At 44.3% G+C, this 19928-nt stretch overlaps 1 protein-coding gene across 1 annotated transcript in view; it reads left to right on the forward strand.

Moving 5' to 3' along the window:
- The first annotated feature begins 1269 nt into the window (after nt 1–1269).
- The window catches only part of pfkmb (phosphofructokinase, muscle b), a 55031-nt gene continuing 36372 nt past the window's right edge, over nt 1270–19928 (forward strand). Inside the window, exons 1-2 of the mRNA XM_039746725.1 lie at nt 1270–1419; nt 6468–6569. Coding sequence (XP_039602659.1) covers nt 1284–1419; nt 6468–6569 — 238 coding nt within the window. The 5' untranslated portion in view covers nt 1270–1283. The remainder of the gene's footprint in view (nt 1420–6467; nt 6570–19928) is intronic.

A 19928-nucleotide genomic window follows, 5' to 3' on the forward strand; every position in this document is an offset into this window, starting at 1 on the left:
ACTCGACTATTTAAAGCTCGCATGTTGACTCATCGTCCTGTAATTTCAGAGTGCTGTTTTTTTGAACCGCGCTTGACTCCTACAGCTGGTGCGTCCCGGACTTGAACCCGGGGCCGGTGAAGGTTAAAGAGAACTGTAAGCCCGGAGCGCGCGCCCCTTCGTCCATATGCAGCGAACTTTAAAGGAACGCGCGCACTTTTACTTAAATAAACGGCGCCCAGCCACTAACAGCGTCCACTCGGTATCGTCAGAAATCGATGTCTTTTGGGCGTGGGTGAGGACCCCCCTCGGTGTCCGGAGTATGCGCCCCTTAACTTTTAAATAATGGCGTCCTTCAGATGGTGACGACCGATATATCTCCTAATGGATTGACCGGCTTGAACAGCTCTCGTCATGTACACGTCTAAGTTCCCCAGGTTAAACTAAATGCTGCGTCGGGGACTTAAGCCACTGATCTACACTCTTAAAATGGTCTCCTTAATGGCATTTTGCTAGGCGATGTGGTTCCTCGTATTGGTCCTTTGTGACAAAGAACCATTTCAAACTGGAAAGACTTCCTCATATGAAGTTGGTTCTTAGATCGTTGAAAAAGCTCCAAATATGTGAAGAAAAGAGTATAACGTATAGTAGGCGATCAGATCTAGAAAACCTGATGTGAACTTGTGTTATTTCATATAGCGAAAACATAAGCACCCCACTGATATTGTAGAAGTATGGTATCATAGTTTATTATGTTAATTGGTTCTTTCTGGAACCAAAAATGGTTCTCTTTTGGCATCGCCCATTACAAACCGCTTTGGCATTTTTTTTAAGAGTCTAGTGGCAAGCCCCAGATCTTATTTTATATCATATGCACTATAGCCCCCCACCACCCCATCCCGGTTACGTACGACTCCCCGGTCTTCATGTTTTTATCCCCATGTTTAACAGCACGCGACAGCCACAGGAACAGCTAAGGTCCTGATTCTGGCAAATCCCACAAATGCCCCTGGCTCTAAACCGATCCACTATTTAAAGTGTTATTGCGCCGGCGTCCCGTCTAAGGTTCCTGACTTTTCTAGCCTTTAATCCTGAGATGGATAAAACCAAAAAAGTCTCTCGTTCGTGATGACGAGTATCTTTGCACCAGATTGAGTTCAGGAGAGGACAGCCGTCTTCTTGGATGAGAAACTCTACCAACCTTTAGCGGGACACTTGCTGGCGCTTCGCCGGAGGGGCGGGGACTGCCGACGTAAGCAACCCTTGGGGGTGATGGGAGAGCGCCCGTGGACCGGCTCCTCTTGATGTGGGATCCCGGGCAGGTCGCGCTCTCTGTCGGTCTTGTGCTCTTCGCAGCTCTCGCCGCCGGTTTCGCGCTCCACTTCTTTGCGGGACTCTTTCGCTCGAGGAGGAAGCCGGCACTTCTGGATCCGCCAGCAGGTGGGTGGCTTTATCAGAGGGGGCGCGTGAACTGCTTTAAAGTCACTGAGCAGTCCGACTGTTGCCGGTGCCGGGCGTGGAACTAACTGTTCAAACTGACGGGAGATTAGAGGGGCTGATGGGAGACACCTGTCCAAATGAGCGCTCTGAAAGGACATTTGTGGGTCAGGTGAGCAATGACCCACCCCACCTTCTGGAGGTCAAATGAGACCCCAGCCGAAATGTCTACATTTCGAGGCACTACCAGCTCTTGATTTGTGATTTTAGCTGCCTTTACTGAACTTCAATTCACTTAAAAGCAAAGATCTGTCCAGGTTTAATTGAACCCGGGACCCCGGCTATAGCCCACCTTTCTAGAGGTCGACTTACGAGAATATATAAGACATACAAACAAACACCGTCCTGGGGCGGCGAGTAATAAGAGCCATAAGCTGGGGGGTTCTCTCTAATGGCGGGGACTCACAGAAGCGTCTTGCGGTAAAATGCGTAGCAGTTCTTACTGCGCAAAGCGGACTTGAACCTTTCACTGCATTACCGCCCCCCACCTCAGTCTGGGGGGCGCTATTCAAACAAGGATATGTGTCTGAACTGCGAAGTACCGTTAAATGTCACGACAGTACTGGCTGTGAGAGGCGCTGTAAAACAATGATTAATATATTTAGAAAAACTTATTTTTTTAAAAAATAAAATCAGATTGGATAGCCATATATAATTCTACCTATCTTGCTCTCTCCATAGCTTATAGTGCCTTTTATGTCAATCTGTCTATCTGATCTACCAAATACATAGCGCCATTCAAGTTCAAGTTCAAAGTTTATTGTCATGTACAATGAAATTCTTTCTTTGCTGTCCACACCAAATGACAAAACCAACGTATAAAGATAAACATAAATAATAAGTAGCAGATAGATAATAAGTAACAGAGGCAGCATAAAGTATAAAAACAGAATAGAAGTATAAAGTGTAATTGTGCAGCTAGGTGTGTGATGGACAAGTCAAATACAGTTGTGTGAGGTAAACAGAATGAGGTGAACCATGATTGTAAACTCCAGTCAGTTTTTTAGGAGTCTAGTGGCCTTGGGAAAGAAAGAGTCCTTTAGCCTGGAAGTCCTGCATTTCATACTCCTATACCTCCTGCCTAATTGTAGAAGTGTGAACAGTTCGTGTTGGAGGTTTGGTGGGGTCCCTCCCTGAGGATTGAGGCAGTTCTCCTGTGGACTCTGCAGTCTTCTGAGCAGTCTTTCCCACCATCTGCAGGCGTTTGCGGTCCATCACAGTAGTGTTGCCGTACCACACGGTGATGCAGCTGGTCAAGATGCTCCTGACAATGCAGCTGTTAAAGTTGCCCAGGATCTTAGTCAACATACCAAACTTCCTCAGCCTCCTCAGAAAGTACTGCCGCTGTGGAGCCCTCTTGACCAGCTGTGTGGTGTTAAGTGCCCATCTGAGGTCCTCACTGATGTAGACACCCAGGTATTTAATGTTGCTCACCCTCTCCACTTCAAGCCCTCGGTTGAGCAGTGGCCGGTGAGGTCTCCTCTCCTTTCTCATGTCCACTATCATCTCCTTTGTCTTGTCTGTGTTGAGGGTGAGGTTGTTGTCCTCACACCATGACGCCAGACTGTCTACCTCCCTCCTGTAGGACACCTCATCCCCACCAGTGATGCGTCCAATCACTGCGGTGACATCTGCAAACTTTAGGATGATGTTATATTTGTGGGAAGTGACACAGTCCTGGGTGAACAGGGTGTAGAGGATGGGGCTGTGGACGCATCCCTGTAGGGTGCCTGTGTTTGTGATAATGGTGGCTGAAATCCTATTACCAATCCTGACAGACTGGGGCCTACCAGTCAGAAAGTCTAGGAGCCAGTCAGAGAGGGTGGGGTGCAGGCCAAGTGCAGACAGTCTGTGGGGGATAACCGTGTTAAAGGCGGAGCTGTAGTCAACAAAGAGCAACTTGATGTAGGAGTCTTTGTTCTCCAGATGGGAGAGGGAATAATGTAATGCGTCCACGATGGCATCTGAGGTGGACCTGTTGGGCCGGTATAGTGCCATATCTATTATATAGTGCCTTTCATATTAGCTCACCTATCTATCTGATATAATGCAATATCTTTTATATTGTGCCTTTCATTTCTATTTATCTGATACAGTATACAGAATAATGCCGTATATTCGATATAATGCCGTTCATATCTGCGTTGCATTTGTCATTCCAACAGATGGAACATTACAAACATTTGTAGTAATAAAGGGCATTGAATTGAAGTTGTGCAAGCCACATCAGCCGACCTCTTAATGGCATACAAGGGGTTAAAGTTACTGCTTTTCACAAAAATAAAAAAAATGACTGGTAATATTGACATGTGGAGGGTTGTTTTATGCTATTTTGAGGTTGATGATCACATTTTTGATATCTGACAGTTTACTGGTGGTCCTAGCCCCTCTAAGAGCCTCTGAGAGAAGGTTAAAAATGACAACGTTCAGACCTAGGCATGTGGGGTGTCGTTTGAGACAGTTTCAAGGTCACTGATTACTTTTTGTGACATTATTTTGGACTGTTGATCCTTTACTAGTCCTCTATGGACTTGTCAGAGGGTGAAACATGAATTTCTGTTAGAACTGAGAATATTTCAACTGTAAACATTTCAATTGAAGCTCACACTTTAACATTTTAAATATTGCATGTAACTCTACTTGTTGATGATTTACACCTTCCTCATGAGGTGCATCATCACCTTTCTTATGAACACCCCGAGTTAGGGGGGCCTATACTAAATCAGACATTTTGTTTTGGCATTGGTTACCTGTGGTTGACTTTCCAGTTTGAAACTGTAGTTTAGTTCGTGCGCCATCTGTTGGAATCTATTTTGTAATGCATGGAATAATAAAATGCATTGCATTTGTCATTCCAACAGATGATGCACTACAAACATTTCTAGTAATACATTTAATTGCTACACATGTTTGTGATGTGCCATCTTTTGGAATGATAGATGCAATACCTTTCATCACTACATATGTTTGTGATGTGCCATCTGTTGAAATGCAAACTGCAATGCTTTTTATTACTGTAAATGTTTGTGATAGGCCATTTGTTGGAATTACAAATGCAGTGCTGTTATTAAAAATGTTTGTAATAATGCGCCATCTGTTGGAACGACAAACACAATGTATTTTAGTACTACAAATGTTTTTGCCATCTGTTGGAATAACATTTCATCACTACACATGTTTGTGATGTGCCATCTGTTGGAATGATAGATGCAATGCCTTTCATCACTACACATGTTTGTGATGTGCCATCTGTTGGAATGCAAACTGCAATGCTTTTTATTACTGTAAATGTTTGTGAGGCCATTTGTTGGAATTACAAATGCAGTGCTGTTATTAAAAATGTTTGTAATAATGCGCCATCTGTTGGAACGACAAACACAATGTATTTTAGTACTACAAATGTTTTTGCCATCTGTTGGAATAACATTTCATCACTACACATGTTTGTGATGTGCCATCTGTTGGAATATTAAATGCAATACAGTTGACTTCCCAGTTTGAAACTTTGGCCTTTAGTTTTCTTCTTTTCCCCTGGTTACTCATAAATGTTTCTTGCTAGTGTTTCTACCATAGCAGGGTGTTCTGAAATATTGGATTCTAACAGCTCAGTGTTAATTTAAATTGGTGCAGTTGTACGGTGTAGCATTTGCCCATGAGCGCCTTGGCCAAAACCCGGATTTGTGGAACAAAGAGCCTTGAACACGTGAGGCAAAAATAAAGTTGTTTGGCCACAGCACAGGAAGACCAGCAAGGTGGACCTCTAAAGACAGAACTTGACCCCAGCTATGAAGCTCATTGGTGGTGGAGATGTTCTGGTTTGGGGCTGCCATGCTACATTACATCAGGGCCTGGTCAGCTCACCATCATAAAATCCACTAGGAATTCTTCCGTGCACTAGAAGGGGGCTTGAGGATAATGTGAGACCACCTGTCAGAAGACTGAAGCCCACTTGAGAGTCGGCCTTGCTGCATGGTAATGAACTTAAACGCAAAATCCACCATGGAGTGGCTGAAAAGGAAGAGATGGAAGGTTCTGGAAAGGTCAAGTTACAGCCCAGATTTGACATGCTGGTGGTTGCGGGGGCTGAAATGAGTTATTCACCCAAGACCCCCATCAAAGCATCACACAGCTCAAAGAAGTCTGCGTGGAGGTGTGTGGAAAATTGGCAACCAGTCGATGTCAAAGACTGCAAGATGGTGAAACACCAATTTGAGGGGGCATTGCCAGCTGTTTAGAGCCGGACAAGGGGTGCACTTTTTCCACAGATCCAAATGTATGTCAATTCATTGTTGTTATTGCGGAGTTTTTTGTTCACCTTTATCTAAAGATCCCATTTAAATGAGGATCAGATCTCAATATGTCCACATGCCGTTTGCTGGAAAACGTTTCATGGGATGCACTTACTTTTTCACACGGCTGTAAATGTTTACTCCGTTCCTTTTTGTTTACTGCTTTGTTGAAAGAGCTGAAGCCATTTATTGTGACAAACATACAAAAGGGGAGTCGGTTGAGACTTTTTCACAGCACTGCCCCGAATCCCAATGGCCAGCAGATTCCACCACTTTGCTGTGAGAATCACTTACTGACTTGTAAAATGGATCTGCCAGCAGGTGGCTTGGCACACTAAAGGCATGAAGGGCAGGTTTGGCTGCCATGGTGGTTGACGTCCATAATCTACCCAGAAGCCTCTGTGGACTGGCATCAAGATGTGCCACTTAGTAAGCAACACTTTCTGTGGTGATTTGGGTGCGAGTCGTTCGTATTCGAGAGTCCAAACTGGCACTGCAGCCATAATGTGTGTTTTGCGGAGGCCGGCGTGACAGTCGGATTAATTTTAGTTCCTGAAAGCAGATACCCTTGTGGCGTGACCACCCCCTGAACACGTACACACACACCACGTCTGTTTCCCAGATTGCAAGTGGTCAACGTGCAGCCGGCAGCTCCTCTCTGCCCCGTCTCACTCTCGGCTGCCTTTCTGCTTTGTCTTGCAGGTGCTGCCAACATGTCGAACCCCAGCGAGAAGCAGCAGGATGCCACCACCCTCGGGGTGGGCAGGGCCATCGCGGTGCTGACCTCTGGAGGAGATGCACAAGGTGAGGAAAGTTTTATTGTTTCAAATTGTGGGCTTTTGATGATGTGGTGGGTGCTGTTTATGGCTATATAGCACCTTTCACTGACAAGGCAATGAAGTGATGGGCGATAGGAGGATTACTCTAACAACAGTGTGGACAGCCAGCAACACAATGGCCTCTACGGGCCTGGGACTCCTGCAAAGGGAGGGCACCGTGACTGGGCATGGGCAAGGCTTTCATGTTGTGGGCAAAAGTGAGCCCACAACCCCCCCACCCCCTCCCTCCACCTTTCTTCTTGTGGACCTGCCATCGCCTTCGACTCGGTGTGTGTTTCTCTTGGCCGCCTTTGCGCTGTGACCTTCTGCTCTTTGCCTCTAATTTTAGCCGTGCTGACCTTTTAGCTGGTATGAGGGTTTATTTGACAAATCTATGCCAGGCACCCAGCTGTTGGCTCGACTGAAATAGACTCAGTGTGACGGGCCGCTCAACCGCCACAGGCTAGCACTGAGAACTTGAGTGACCCAGGTGGGTGGCAGCCACCATTTTGACAGGCAAATGTCATTCACTCGGGCATGTGATTAGAAGCAATGCCAGCGTGCCACATGCACACCTACCCAGAATCCAATAAACTGAGTCATTCTTGGAAATAACAGGAAGCTCCCCATAATCCACCAATACAAAAAAACCCCAAAAAAACTACCCCTTCCCCCTCCTCGAAGTGCTAAAATGAATTGAGGCTAGCAACACTAGTCCCCCTCTACCTAACATGCACAGGTGGTCATAATGCTACATTAAATAAAAAAGCCCCCAGTGTCAAAGTGCCTAATGGCAGCAGTCAGAGAAGACCAGCAAAGGCGCTTTAAATCAAATAACACCATAGAGGAGTGAGCCTGTAGCTAATAGTGCTCCATGACAACGCCCTCTGGTGGGGAAGAGCGGCATTGTTCATGACTCCATCTACCTATCTATTTATCTAGCTATCTATCATATAGTGCCTTTCACATCTATCTATCTATCTATCTATCTATCTATCTATCTATCAATTATATAGTGCCTTTCATATCTATCTATCTATCTATCTATCTATTATATAGTGCCTTTCATCATATCTATCTATCTATCTATCTATCTATCAATTATATAGTGCCTTTCATATCTATCTATCTATATCTATCTATCTATCTATCTATCTATCTATCTATCAATTATATAGTGCCTTTCATATCTATCTATCTATCTATCTATCTATCTATCTATCAATTATATAGTGCCTTTCATATCTATCTATCTATCTATCTTTCTATCTATCTATCTATCTATCTATCTTTCAATTATATAGTGCCTTTCATATCTATCTATCTATCTATCTATCTATCTATCTATCTATCTATCTATCTATTAATTATATAGTGCCTTTCATATCTATCTATTATTATATAGTGCCTTTCATATCTATCTATCCTATCTATATCTATTATATAGTGCCTTTCATATCTATCTATCTATCTATCTATCTATCTATCTATCTATCTATCTATCTATCTATCTATCTATCTATCTATTATATAGTGCCTTTCATATCTATCTATCTATCTATCTATCTATCTATCTATCTATCTATCTATCTATCTATCTATCATATAGTGCCTTTCTGTTCTATTGATTTCATGCCCTTTTGTCACTAGTAGTCAGTGGCTCTTATTTAGTTGTCATTCGGAGCTCTGATGTCTGTTTCATGTTTTCTGTGTTTTGTCCTAAAGGGCAGTCAGGCACCTTTCATCTTGCAGGATGGTTTCAAACTGCTGAGGTGCAGGATGAGCAGAGCAGCTGGGTTTTGTTTAGTATTCAGTTTCACAATTGCAAAATTTATAGATTTGTTTTAAGCCAGTGGTGAAGACTTTACACATTTATGTTGTTTTAATACTTAATAATAATAATAATAATAATATCTTTATTTATATAGCAGCTTATCATACATATACATGCACCTCCAGGTGCTTTCCACAGATTAATCAGATATACCACATTTACTTGGATTATCATCATTAAATACTATGATAATTTCTAATAAATGTGTGTGTATGACATATCAATATATATATATATCATATAAGAGTTCATGTTACGGACCCTCCTGAGTTCTCTGCTGGTATCGATGTCCTCCAGTGCTGGAGTTCTGTTCAAATGAAATTTTGTGCTGATTTTACCAGCCGCTGTAGAGCCTTGCGGTCCCGTGCTGTGCTGTTCCTAAAGCAGACTGTGACGATTCTCTCAATTGTGTATCTGTTGGAGTTGCTGAGGATGTTGCCTGATGTGCTAAACGTCCTCGGCCTTCTCAGAAAATACAAAAGCTGCCAAGCTTTTCCCGCCACGTGTGAGATGTAGTTGGCCCAAGTGAAGATCCTCAGAGATGCTAATGCCAAGAAATTGAAATGTGGCCGCTCTCTCCACCTTCGTCTCTCCAGTGCACAGTATTGGGTGCTGACCTGTCTTCCTCCATGAGTCAATCGTCATCTTTTTTTCATTTTGCTGGTGTTAAGAAAGAGATTACTGTCCTGACGCCACATCACAAGGCCTGCCACCTCCATCCTGTACGCTGATTCATCACCCCCAGAAATCAGTCCAGTGACAGTGGTATTGTCCGCAAATTTAATGATGCTGTTGTTATGCTGGGAAGTGAGACAGTCGGGAAGTGAGACAGTCACGAGTTGAAGACATTTTGCATTGTATATGGTGATCTTAGGCTCAGCCATGGAAACCCATTTGACAGCGCTCCTGATGCAAAGTTACTTTGGAGAGGCTATTTGGAAGTCTGTTTTGGCGGATGCCACAGAGGAGCAGCCATTGTTATGCCCTTGAGCACTTGGAGGCCCCTTTCTGTGAGTACCCCCAGATATTGGTAACATTTATGAAAGTAAAGGGGCACATGCTATGAATGGCAAGGAGAAAAGATCTTTGAAGTCTAAAAATACCGACTATGGACAATGAGGGGCGATGTCCATCAGCCCCACCTCAGGCTGCAAAAGGGCTTTGATTGGCACATTTTAGTCATATTCAGAAATAAGAGCCTGAATAGACTGTAATGGCACCTACTAGTAGTGTCCATACAATGTTGTACAATATGAAGTGTCTGACATTGCTTCCCTAGACAGACGATTCCAACTCAAGTGAGGAACAGTTGCAAGAAAATGTTAGTGAGCCCTTTGGAATTCCCAAGATTTCTGTGTGGAATTCTAGTAAAAAGTTAGTGACCCCTTTGGAATTCCCAAGATTTCTGCTTGGATTCCTAATAAAAAGTGATCCATTTGGAATTTCCAAGATTTCTGCATGGATTCCTAATAAAAAGTTAGTGACCCCTTTGGAATATCCAAGATTTATGCTTGGATTCCTAATAAAAAGTGAGTGAGCCCTTTGGAATTCCAAAGATTTCTGCATGGATTCCTAATAAAAAGTGAGCCCTTTGGAACTCCCAAGATTTCTGTAAGGATTCCTAATAAAACATCAATGTTCTCAAGGCATTCAGAGGTTCTGAGGCAGCAGGGCAGGTCTAAACCAAGATGCTCCGTCCACATTGCTTCACAGTTGGGTTGGTGTCCTTTGCTCCTTTTTCGTCCTAATGTAATGTTGTGCATTCCCAAAATAGTTCAGCTTTTCTCTGGTTGGTCTGCAGAATGTTTTCCCAGCAGTCTTCAGCAAACGGGGTGCTATAATATTTTTATGCTGTTGTGATAGCAGTGACTTCCTTCCTGGTGTCTTTCCATGAACACCATTCTTGTTCAGTGTTGTTCCAATGGTGGACACGTGAAGACGGACTGTCACACTGTGCTGACTTTTCTGGGGGGGTCTTTTGCTGCTACCCTTGGGTTCTTTTGCCCCTCTTTCAACCTTGTCCTTTGTGTTTCTGGAGTGACCTTCACAGGACGCCCAATCCTCAGTAGGGTAGTTCATACAGTTGTGAGTTTTCTCCACTCGTCTGACTGTGAATCGATGAAGACTCGGGTCTGCAGCAAAGCCTTTGCAGTGATTTCCAGCTTCGTGCTTCTCTTTCATGCATCTCTTCTAGAGTCCAGTGACGGATGTTTGGATGGAGATATGGGCCACACTAAGCAGCCTTCTTTGAGGAGATGAGATTTTTCAGCACCCTGGGCTGAGCGCGCCTCCATTTAAAGTGTCTCATCTCCTTCATTGAGATGCCTTTGTCCGAAGAGAAGCCATAAATCCTAAGGGTCACTTCCTGTGAGTGTTGACTCCACATTCTCCATAAAGACCTGAGAAGTCCTAAATGATGTGCGTGTCCTTCGTTTAGTCAGGTTGAGTTTACCCAGAGTTGTGTCTTGCCTGACGGTCAGATCACATTTTTGGTAGGAATCCATGCAGAAATCCGGGGAAGTCCAATCCGGGAGAATTCCAAAGGCTTCACATACTTTTTCTTGTGTGACGTTCTTAGCTGCTGGACGTGGAGGTCTGTAGCTAATTGGAGTTCATGATGGAGATTTGACGTCCGTGCTGAAGTTTCAAGCTAAACTTGCTGGCTGCGTCCGAACATAACAGATCGCGGATCACCGTTGCACTTTGGCAATGAAATACTGAGTCACTCGTGAAACGTGCGAAACCCCGGTCCTAAATAAAATGCAAATGACAAATAAGTTAAAGAGAAGGAGCTGTTGACACTTCTTTAGTGCCCATAGAAGTCCTCGTGTATTTAATTACTTGTGGGGGATCATCTAGAACAGGAAGACCTTTTCCGTTTCGGTAACGCAATTTTTGTTTCCAACGTTAAAAAATACAACTTGACATTCATCATATTGCTGATGTAACTGGCTGGGCTGGTTCAAAATTCCTTACCCTTACCAACCAATTACGTCAGGTGGTGCCTGCCTCAGCCAGGAGATGGACACGAATAGATATGCTGGCATCCCGAAAGGTCTTCATAAAGGATCCTTAACCAGCTGGGATGCCAGTACGATAGAATTACAGGGGGATGCAACTAACCTTGAGTTATTTACTCCTCCGAAACACTAGATGGCCGTGTTCCCTGGGTTATGGCGCCTCTACGGATACCCACAAGGCATGCTGGGAGCTGTAGTCCCGTGGGTCAGCCTTGTTAGGTTTCCTTGGGTGCCACGGTGGGTGGGTTTCTGAAGATATTAATGGTTGCTGCTTCACAGCAGGCTTCTTCCTCACCCGGAAGTGAATTGTCATGGCACCGGAAGTTACACCCGGGTCCTGGATCAAGGAAGCCGCTCTGCTTCAGTAGAATCGAGTCGAGTCGGAGTCAGGAGAGGAGCTGGACGACACTCGTCAGGGAGAAAAGAGGGAGGATAACATTTGTGGTTTTTATGTTATATTAGACATAGAGAAAGAACAGTCAGTGTAGTTTTGTAACATAAATGTTGGTGTTTGAAGCTGGTACTGTGTTTTGGGTTTGGGGTGCTGCAACGCCCCCTACTGGTCACATTTACTAAGTAAGGGTTTTCAAAGAAACATCAATGTAAGGATCCAACAGCAATGCTTGCATGTGGCTAGAAGTTTTGACTGTGTGGCGATCATCACGATTGTCGCTGTGCCTTGTGCATCCTGGACTTTGTCTTGCATGCCTATGAGCCATGGTGGTTGTCTGCTGCTCAGACACCTCATTACTTTGTAGCAGGGCCACATAGTGTAGTGTTTTCAATGTTTGTACTTAGTGCGTTTTGTTTCCATCGTCTCGTTTGCTGTCTATCATTTGTGTGTCCGTGAATGTCATCCCTGTAAGTGCAGAGGGGGGACGGATGATGGAGGGAGACCGCAGCCCCAAGATGGAAAGCACCTGCTCACAATTAATCAAGTACAGCCAGCTCATCACTATGTAGCCAATCAGGAGGGAACAGAGAGGGGGAGGAGAAAGACGGAGATCCCGATTCATGACCACAGACCACCAGTACCTGCTATGTTTCTATATCGCGCTTTGGGATCCTGTTTGTTTTTCATTCTGCCGGACTTGCATTGATTCAATCATCACCAGGGACCCCGGGGTTGAACTACATTGTCCACCATCCGCCGAAGATTCACACTGAGGTTGCTTCATATTTTTCCGGGAAATTCAAGCAAATCACTTACGAGGTGTGGCAGAAAAGTGATGAGACTGGCAACACTGCAAGCGATCTGGCAACGCTGCGCTGTTGTCCTTGATAGAGCCCGTGTATCAGTCCCCTCCCATAGCTCAGTGCGAGTTTCAACTCCTTCCGTTAACTACGTGATTTTGTGACTGCTATTAGCGAAGTTGTGTTTCTGGTTGTGCGTCACGCAAAATGGAACAGCGGAATTTGGAGCAACGTTGTGCCATTAAACGGCAAGTGTGACGTTTGAAAAGTTAAAACAGGCCTATGGGGAACATTCTTTATCCCGAGCTCAAGTTTTTCGCTGGCACAAATCATTTTTGGAAGGCAGAAAACACGTTGAAGATGAACACCGTTCAGGGAGGACTTCAACTTCGAAAACCAATGAAAACATCGAACGTGTGAACACTCTTGTGAGATCAGACCGTCGTTTAACATTACGAATGTTGAGTGAACAATTCAATTTGAACAGATTTACCGTTCATCAAATTTTGACTGAACATTTGCACATGCGGAAGGTCTGTGCCGAAAAACCTCACAATTGAGCAGAAGGACAATCGAAAAAACAAGCGTCTTGATCTTCTTGACAGAGTCGCTAATGAGCAAGATTTCTTTAGTCGTGTGATCACAGGTGATGAATCATGGATTTTTGAATACGAGTACGATCCTGAGACCAAGAGGCAAAGTCAGGAGTGGCACACTGCAAACTCTCCTCGACCAAAGAAAGCTCGAATGAGCAAATCGCAGATCAAATCAATGCTGATTTGTTTTTTGACAATCGTCCACAAAGAATTTGTTCCTCCAGGACAAACTGTCAACCAAGTTTTTTTATAAAGACGCCCTTGAAAGGCTCAGAAAAAGGGTCATTCGCGTGAAACCAGACATTGCAGACAAATGGATGCTCCATCATGACAACGCCCCATGTCACACTGCCCTCTCCATAACAGAATTTTTGACCTCAAAAGGCATTCATGTGCTTCCCCAGCCCCCTTATTCACCTGACCTCAGTCCGTGTGACTTTTTCCTTTTTCCTAAACTGAAAAATGTCCTCAAAGGACGTCATTTCGGGACTTTAGAAAACATCCAAAAGAGTGTAACGGACATGCTGAAGACCATACCGGTTGAAGACTTCCAGCGCTGCTACCAACAGTGGGAACAACGTCTCCATCGGTGTGTAGCTGCCCAAGGGAACTACTTTGAAGGGGATAACATTGATGTTTGAAAAAAATAAAAACTTTGGTAAATAAAAAATCAGTCTCATTACTTTTCTGCCACACCTCGTATCTGTTGAACAGTCATCCATATTCAGGACAGTTTTATACTCTGACTCAAATTCACGATCATTGGCATTTCCGTATCCATTTATCTTTATATATATATATATATATATATATATATATATATATATATATATATATATATATATATACAGTACGGGCCAAAAGTTTGGCCACACCTCCTCATTCAATGTGTTTTCTTTATTTTCATGACCATTTACATTGGTAGATTCTCACTGAAGGCATCAAAACTATGAATGAACACACGTGGAGTTATGTACTTAACAAAAAAGGTGAAATAACTGAAAACATGTTTTATATTCTAGTTTCTTCAAAATAGCCACCCTTTGCTCTGATTACTGCTTTGCACACTCTTGGCATTCTCTCGATGAGCTTCACCAGGTAGTCACCTGAAATGGTTTTTACTTCACAAGTGTGCCTTCTCAGGGTTATTTAGTGGAATTTCTTGCTTTATCAATGGGGTTGGGACCAGCAGTTGTGTTGTGCAGAAGTCCGGTTAGTTGGACGATCATTTAATTTTCAACAGGACAAGGACCCCAAACACACCTCCAGGCTGTGTAAGGGCTATCTGACCAAGAAGGAGAGTGATGGAGTGCTGGAAATGGTCATGAATTGAATGAGGAGGGGAGTCCAAACTTTTGGCCTGTACTGTATATATACTTATTTTTTTCGTGTGAAAGATGTATTTTTTGTTTTGTTATTATTTCATTTCATATAATTAATCACTTAATTTTACATATCTGCTTTTGTGTTCCTACGTTTAATCCGTCGGTTGTGGGAAAAATTGTATTTGTTAGAGGTACGGCTTGATTTTAAAAGATTCACCTCAGCAATTTATCCAGGCCACAGGTCTTGGAGGTGTAGCTGCCAGCTGGGTAACAGGTTGGCCGTTACAACTTCTTTTTCTTAGTGTGGTTTATCAACTTCTTGTCTTATTGTTTTTCGTTCTTCATCACTTTACCTCCTTGGCTAGTGTGACACGGGCTTGGAATTCTTTGTAATTACGGTTAAGCCCGAGTCAGAGTGGTGTGTAATGATCTGCTTTTACGGTGTAAAGCCCAAGTTACTCTCAGGATGGTATTCTGCTGCCATCTAGTGGATAAAATTACAGTAATCTGCAAAAAGGCAGGGCCTGCTAAAGCCCATTGCAGCCCTCCTTGTGTGATTTTGGGCTATACAAAAATAAATTCTAGTGTAGTGTACAACAACAACAACAGCATTTATTTCTATAGCACATGTTCATACAAACAGTAGCTCAAAGTGCTTTACATAATAAAGAATAGAAAAATAAAAGACACAATAAGAAAAACAAAATAAATCAACATTAATTAACATCGAATGAGAGTAAGGTTCAATGGCCAGGGGGGGCAGAAAAAACAAAAAAAACTCCAGATGGCTGGAGAAAAAAATAAAATCTGTAGGGGGTCCAGACCATTAGACCACCCAGTCCCCTCTGGGCATTCTACCTAACATAAATGAAACAGTCCTCTTTGGATTTAGGGTTCTCACGGAAGGATTTGATGATGATGATGGTCACGTAGACTTCTGCCTTTTAATCCGTCCATCATTGTAGTGTATTGTAATGCTAAAGGAGACAACAGCAGCTTCTGAGGCCAAGGGTGGGCTTACTCCCCCTACCCAGGCCATTCAATCTATTGATATTTTACTTGAATCATGGATTTAAAATGCACATTTTCCTTGTGTTTGTATTCAAGTATCTATTGGCACAGTTTCCATGAAGCTCCACTGCGCTCCTACGCAAATATATCGGAGAAGTCAACCGTTTCTGTGGGGTGTTCTTACTTTTTCACACAGCTGTACAGATTGTGGTCTTCACTTAATGCAGATGTGAGGCTCTTTTCATTGTAACGCACACACCGAGTGGTCACTGCATTATAAAGTGTCACCAAGCCCACCATACCCACATCCCTTAATTTCTATACACACTACCGACCAAAGGTTTTAGAACCCTCACCACCACAACCCAACTTGTTCAGATTTATGGCAATTTTATTCATTTCACGTTTACTGAATTACCGGGTGGCATGGTGGCGCAGTGGTAGTGCTGCTGCCTCGCAGTTAGGAGACCCCGGGTTCTCCTCGTGTCTGCGTGGGTTTCCTCCCACAGTCCAAAGACATGCAGGTCAGGTGCATTGGCCATCTGAAATTGTGCTTGGTGTGTGTGTGCCCTGCGGTGGGCTGGCATCCTGCCTTGTGCCCTGTGCTGGCTGGGATTGGCTCCAGCAGACCCCCGTGACCCTGTGTTAGGATATAGCTGGTTGAACAATGACTGACTGACTTACCTGAAGTGGTAAACTGAGTGAGTTTAACAAAACATGAAGGTTTAGGTTACCAAAATTTTAAAAGTTGTGTCATTTTTGGTCCTTCAAAATGGCCTTTTCAAAGAAACAAGTGTTGGGCTACCAACTTGACGGTTTTTCTGCGTCGATGGAAGTGAATGAAGTCTTGCTAACAATTCCTGCAGGTGTCCCCAGTTTTGTCGATTACTTCCAAACTCTCTGTCCATTGAAAAGCAGTGAATGAACAAACTGTGCCGCTGCCCCCCTGAAACTTTATTTGGATAACATCATACTGTACATGGTGAGCAAGAGGCGATTAAGGAAGACAGACAGACAGCCCATAATACCACTTCAAAATGGGGGTCTGTCCTGGAGAGAAACTGTAAAGGAAGCCAAAGACGTCAACGAGCACAGAGTTGCACGCCGTCAGCAGGAACGTGGAGACTGGAGGGGCGTGATGGCCGGCTCATGGGACAACAGCCTCAAGTGCGACTGAACCTCTGCCTGTTCCAAGATCCTTTCTATGGTGCAGGACCCTCGACTCACTGGCAGTTCTCATCAATCCTTTGGGACGAGTTGCTGCCACCTGCTTACAACTGTGATGGTGACATCACTGCAAACAATATGGTGGTGGACATCACAGTATTCCATAAAATGGTGACATCCAGTGCCATCAAAAAAGACACCAACAGAACAGGGAAAAAGAAAATAATGAATGAATGAATGAATGAAAACACAAATTTGACAACCTGATGAAAAGTATGGCGACGTGCTCCTCACATCTGTCTGTCCATGTTACTGCTGGAGCAGTGCCTTTCACTGGGGGTCAATGAAATGAGAACTATCTATCTGTTATATAGCGCCTTTCATACTGTATATAAACTGCTCAAAAAATGAAAAGAGCACTTTGAAAACAAATCCGATCTCAATGGGGAAAAAAATCCTGCTTGCTATCTCTGCTGTTATGGACTGATATGGTGATGTGTCAGGAACGAAAGGATGGAAATGAAAATGATGAACCGACAGAGAGGGGGCCGAAATCAAAGACACCCCGAAAATCAAAGGGAAACAATGATGGGACAGGCAGGCGAGTCCATTTGGCCAAAATGTCATTGCAGCAACTCAACTCCAAATTGTACTCAGTAGTTTGTATGCCCCCCACCCAATGCCTGACAATGTCAGATGAAATGACAGATGGTGACCTGGAGGATCTCTTACCAGATCTGGACCAGGACATCACTGGGCTCCTGGACAGTCTGAGGTGTCGGATGGACTGGCACATAATGTCCCACCCAGAGCTGGTGTATTGGATTGAGGTCAGGCGAGTGAGCGTGGGGTTTCAGAGGGCCAGTCAATGGGATCAGTTCCTTCATCCTCTCGCCACATGAGGCCGGCCATTATCGAGCACCAGGAGGAACCCAGGAGCCACTGCACCATCTTAGGGTCTGACAATGGGTCCAAGGATTTCATCCCGATCCCTAATGGCAGTCAAGGTGCCGGTGTCTAGTCTGTCGAGGTCTATGTGTCCCTCCATGGATATAAACCACAGACCAAGCGAGACCACCAAACCGGTCACGCTGAATGATGTCACAGGCAGCATGATGTTCTCCATGGCTTCTCCAGACCCTTTCACGTCTGTCACGTGTGCTCAGGGTGAAAAGGACAGGGCGCCCGCCAGTGGTGGACCTGCCAATTCTGTTATTCTACCGCAAATGCCAACCGAGCTCCACGATGCCCACTAGAGGAGGTCGGACCTTCAGACTACCCTCATGAAGTCTGTTTCTGCTTGTTTAGACAGAAACATTCACACCAGTGGCTTGCCTGCTGGAGGTCATTTTGTAAGCTCTGGCAGTGCTCATCCTGTTCCTCCTTGGCCAAAGGAGCAGATACCGGTGGGTCCTGCTGATGGGTTAAGGACCTTCTGTGAGGGACCCTGTCCAGCTCTCCTAGAGTCACTGCCTGTCTCCTGGAATCTCCTCCATGCCCTTGAGACTGTGCTGGGAGACACAGCAGACCTTCTGGCAATGCCACGTATTGATGTGCCTGCCATCTTGGAGAAGTTGGACTACCTGTGCCAGCTCTGTAGGGTCCAGGTATGGCCTCATGCTACCAGTAGTGACACTGACCGTAGCCAAATGCAAAACGAGTGACAAAACAGATCATGGAGAGGGCACCCACCGTCTTATCTCTGTTGCATGTTCTAGTGCTCTCATGTAGTGCAGTGAGACCCCCACTTACATGTAACGCGTCTCCACACTCGAGCACCATAACAAAATAAGAACGTATTAAATTACGGAATTCCATTCTAATTGATACAAAATGCCAGTCATCCCACCTGATGTCCCCTGCCCTCTGTTTCCACACCCCCTGACCAGTGACGCTCCCCTTTCCCAAAAACCTGGAGGAAAACTTCCAGAGAGAAGAAAAAAAAAATCCATCTATGCTTAATTTTGCACTGCCGTGTGTGTGTTTATGTTGGATGCACTCGTCCTTTCAGTCAGGGGCAAATGAATACAAATGTGAAAGGCGCTATATACTGATAGACGGATATGTTTGCCTCGCTGGCCTCTTCTCCAGTCTTCCCCTGTTCAATCTCTGTTACTTACGCAACTCTTAACCACATTAGAGTCACTGAAAGATCTAAAGAGTTATGACAGCAACTGAGAGGGCAGGGACTGAGCTGGGATTTGAACCCGAGTCCTGCACTCTGTGAAGCAGAAAAGCTAAGCACTGGGCCATCATGCCACCCATACTGTACAATGTGTGATCAAAAAATATGATGACTGTTTATATAAAATAAAAAATTGATTACAGTAAATACACAGAGCCATGAATCCTCCTCAAAATACTCCTCCCTCACTTCAAACACACACTTACAGTGGCTTGCAAAAGTAACTTTTCCACATTTTGTCACATTCCAGCCACAAACATGAGTCAATTTTATTGGAATTCCACGTGAAAGACCAATACAAAGTGGTGTACACGTGAGAAGTGGAACGAGAATCATACATGATTCCAAACATTTTTTACAAATAAATAACTGAAAAGTGGGGTGTGCGTACTTATTCAGCCCCCTGAGTCAATACTTTGTAGAACCACCTTTTGCTGCAATTACAGCTGCCAGTCTTTTAGGGCATGTCTCTGCCAGCTTTGCACATCTAGAGATTGAAATCCTTGCCCATTCTTCTTTGCAAAACAGCTCCAGCTCAGTCAGATTAGATGGACAGCGTTTGTGAACAGCAGTTTTCAGATCTTGCCACAGATTCTCGATTGGATTTAGATCTGGACTTTGACTTTGTGTCCATCTAACACATGGATATGTTTTGTTTTAAACCATTCCATTGTTGCCCTGGCTTTATGTTTAGGGTCGTTGTCCTGCTGGAAGGTGAACCTCCGCCCCAGTCTCAAGTCTTTTGCAGACTCCAAGAGGTTTTCTTCCAAGATTGCCCTGTATTTGGCTCCATCCATCTTCCCGTCAACTCTGACCAGCTTCCCTGTCCCTGCTGAAGAGAAGCAACCCCAGAGCATGATGCTGCCACCACCATATTTGACAGTGGGGATGGTGTGTTCAGAGTGATGTGCAGTGTTAGTTTTCCGCCACACATAACGTTTTGCATTTTGGCCAAAAAGTCTGACCAGAGCACCTTCTTCCACATGTTTGCTGTGTCCCCCACATGGCTTGTG

The sequence above is a fragment of the Polypterus senegalus genome, chromosome 3 (genome assembly GCF_016835505.1).
Source record: "Polypterus senegalus isolate Bchr_013 chromosome 3, ASM1683550v1, whole genome shotgun sequence".
In the NCBI taxonomy this organism is placed as follows: Eukaryota; Metazoa; Chordata; class Cladistia; order Polypteriformes; family Polypteridae; genus Polypterus; species Polypterus senegalus.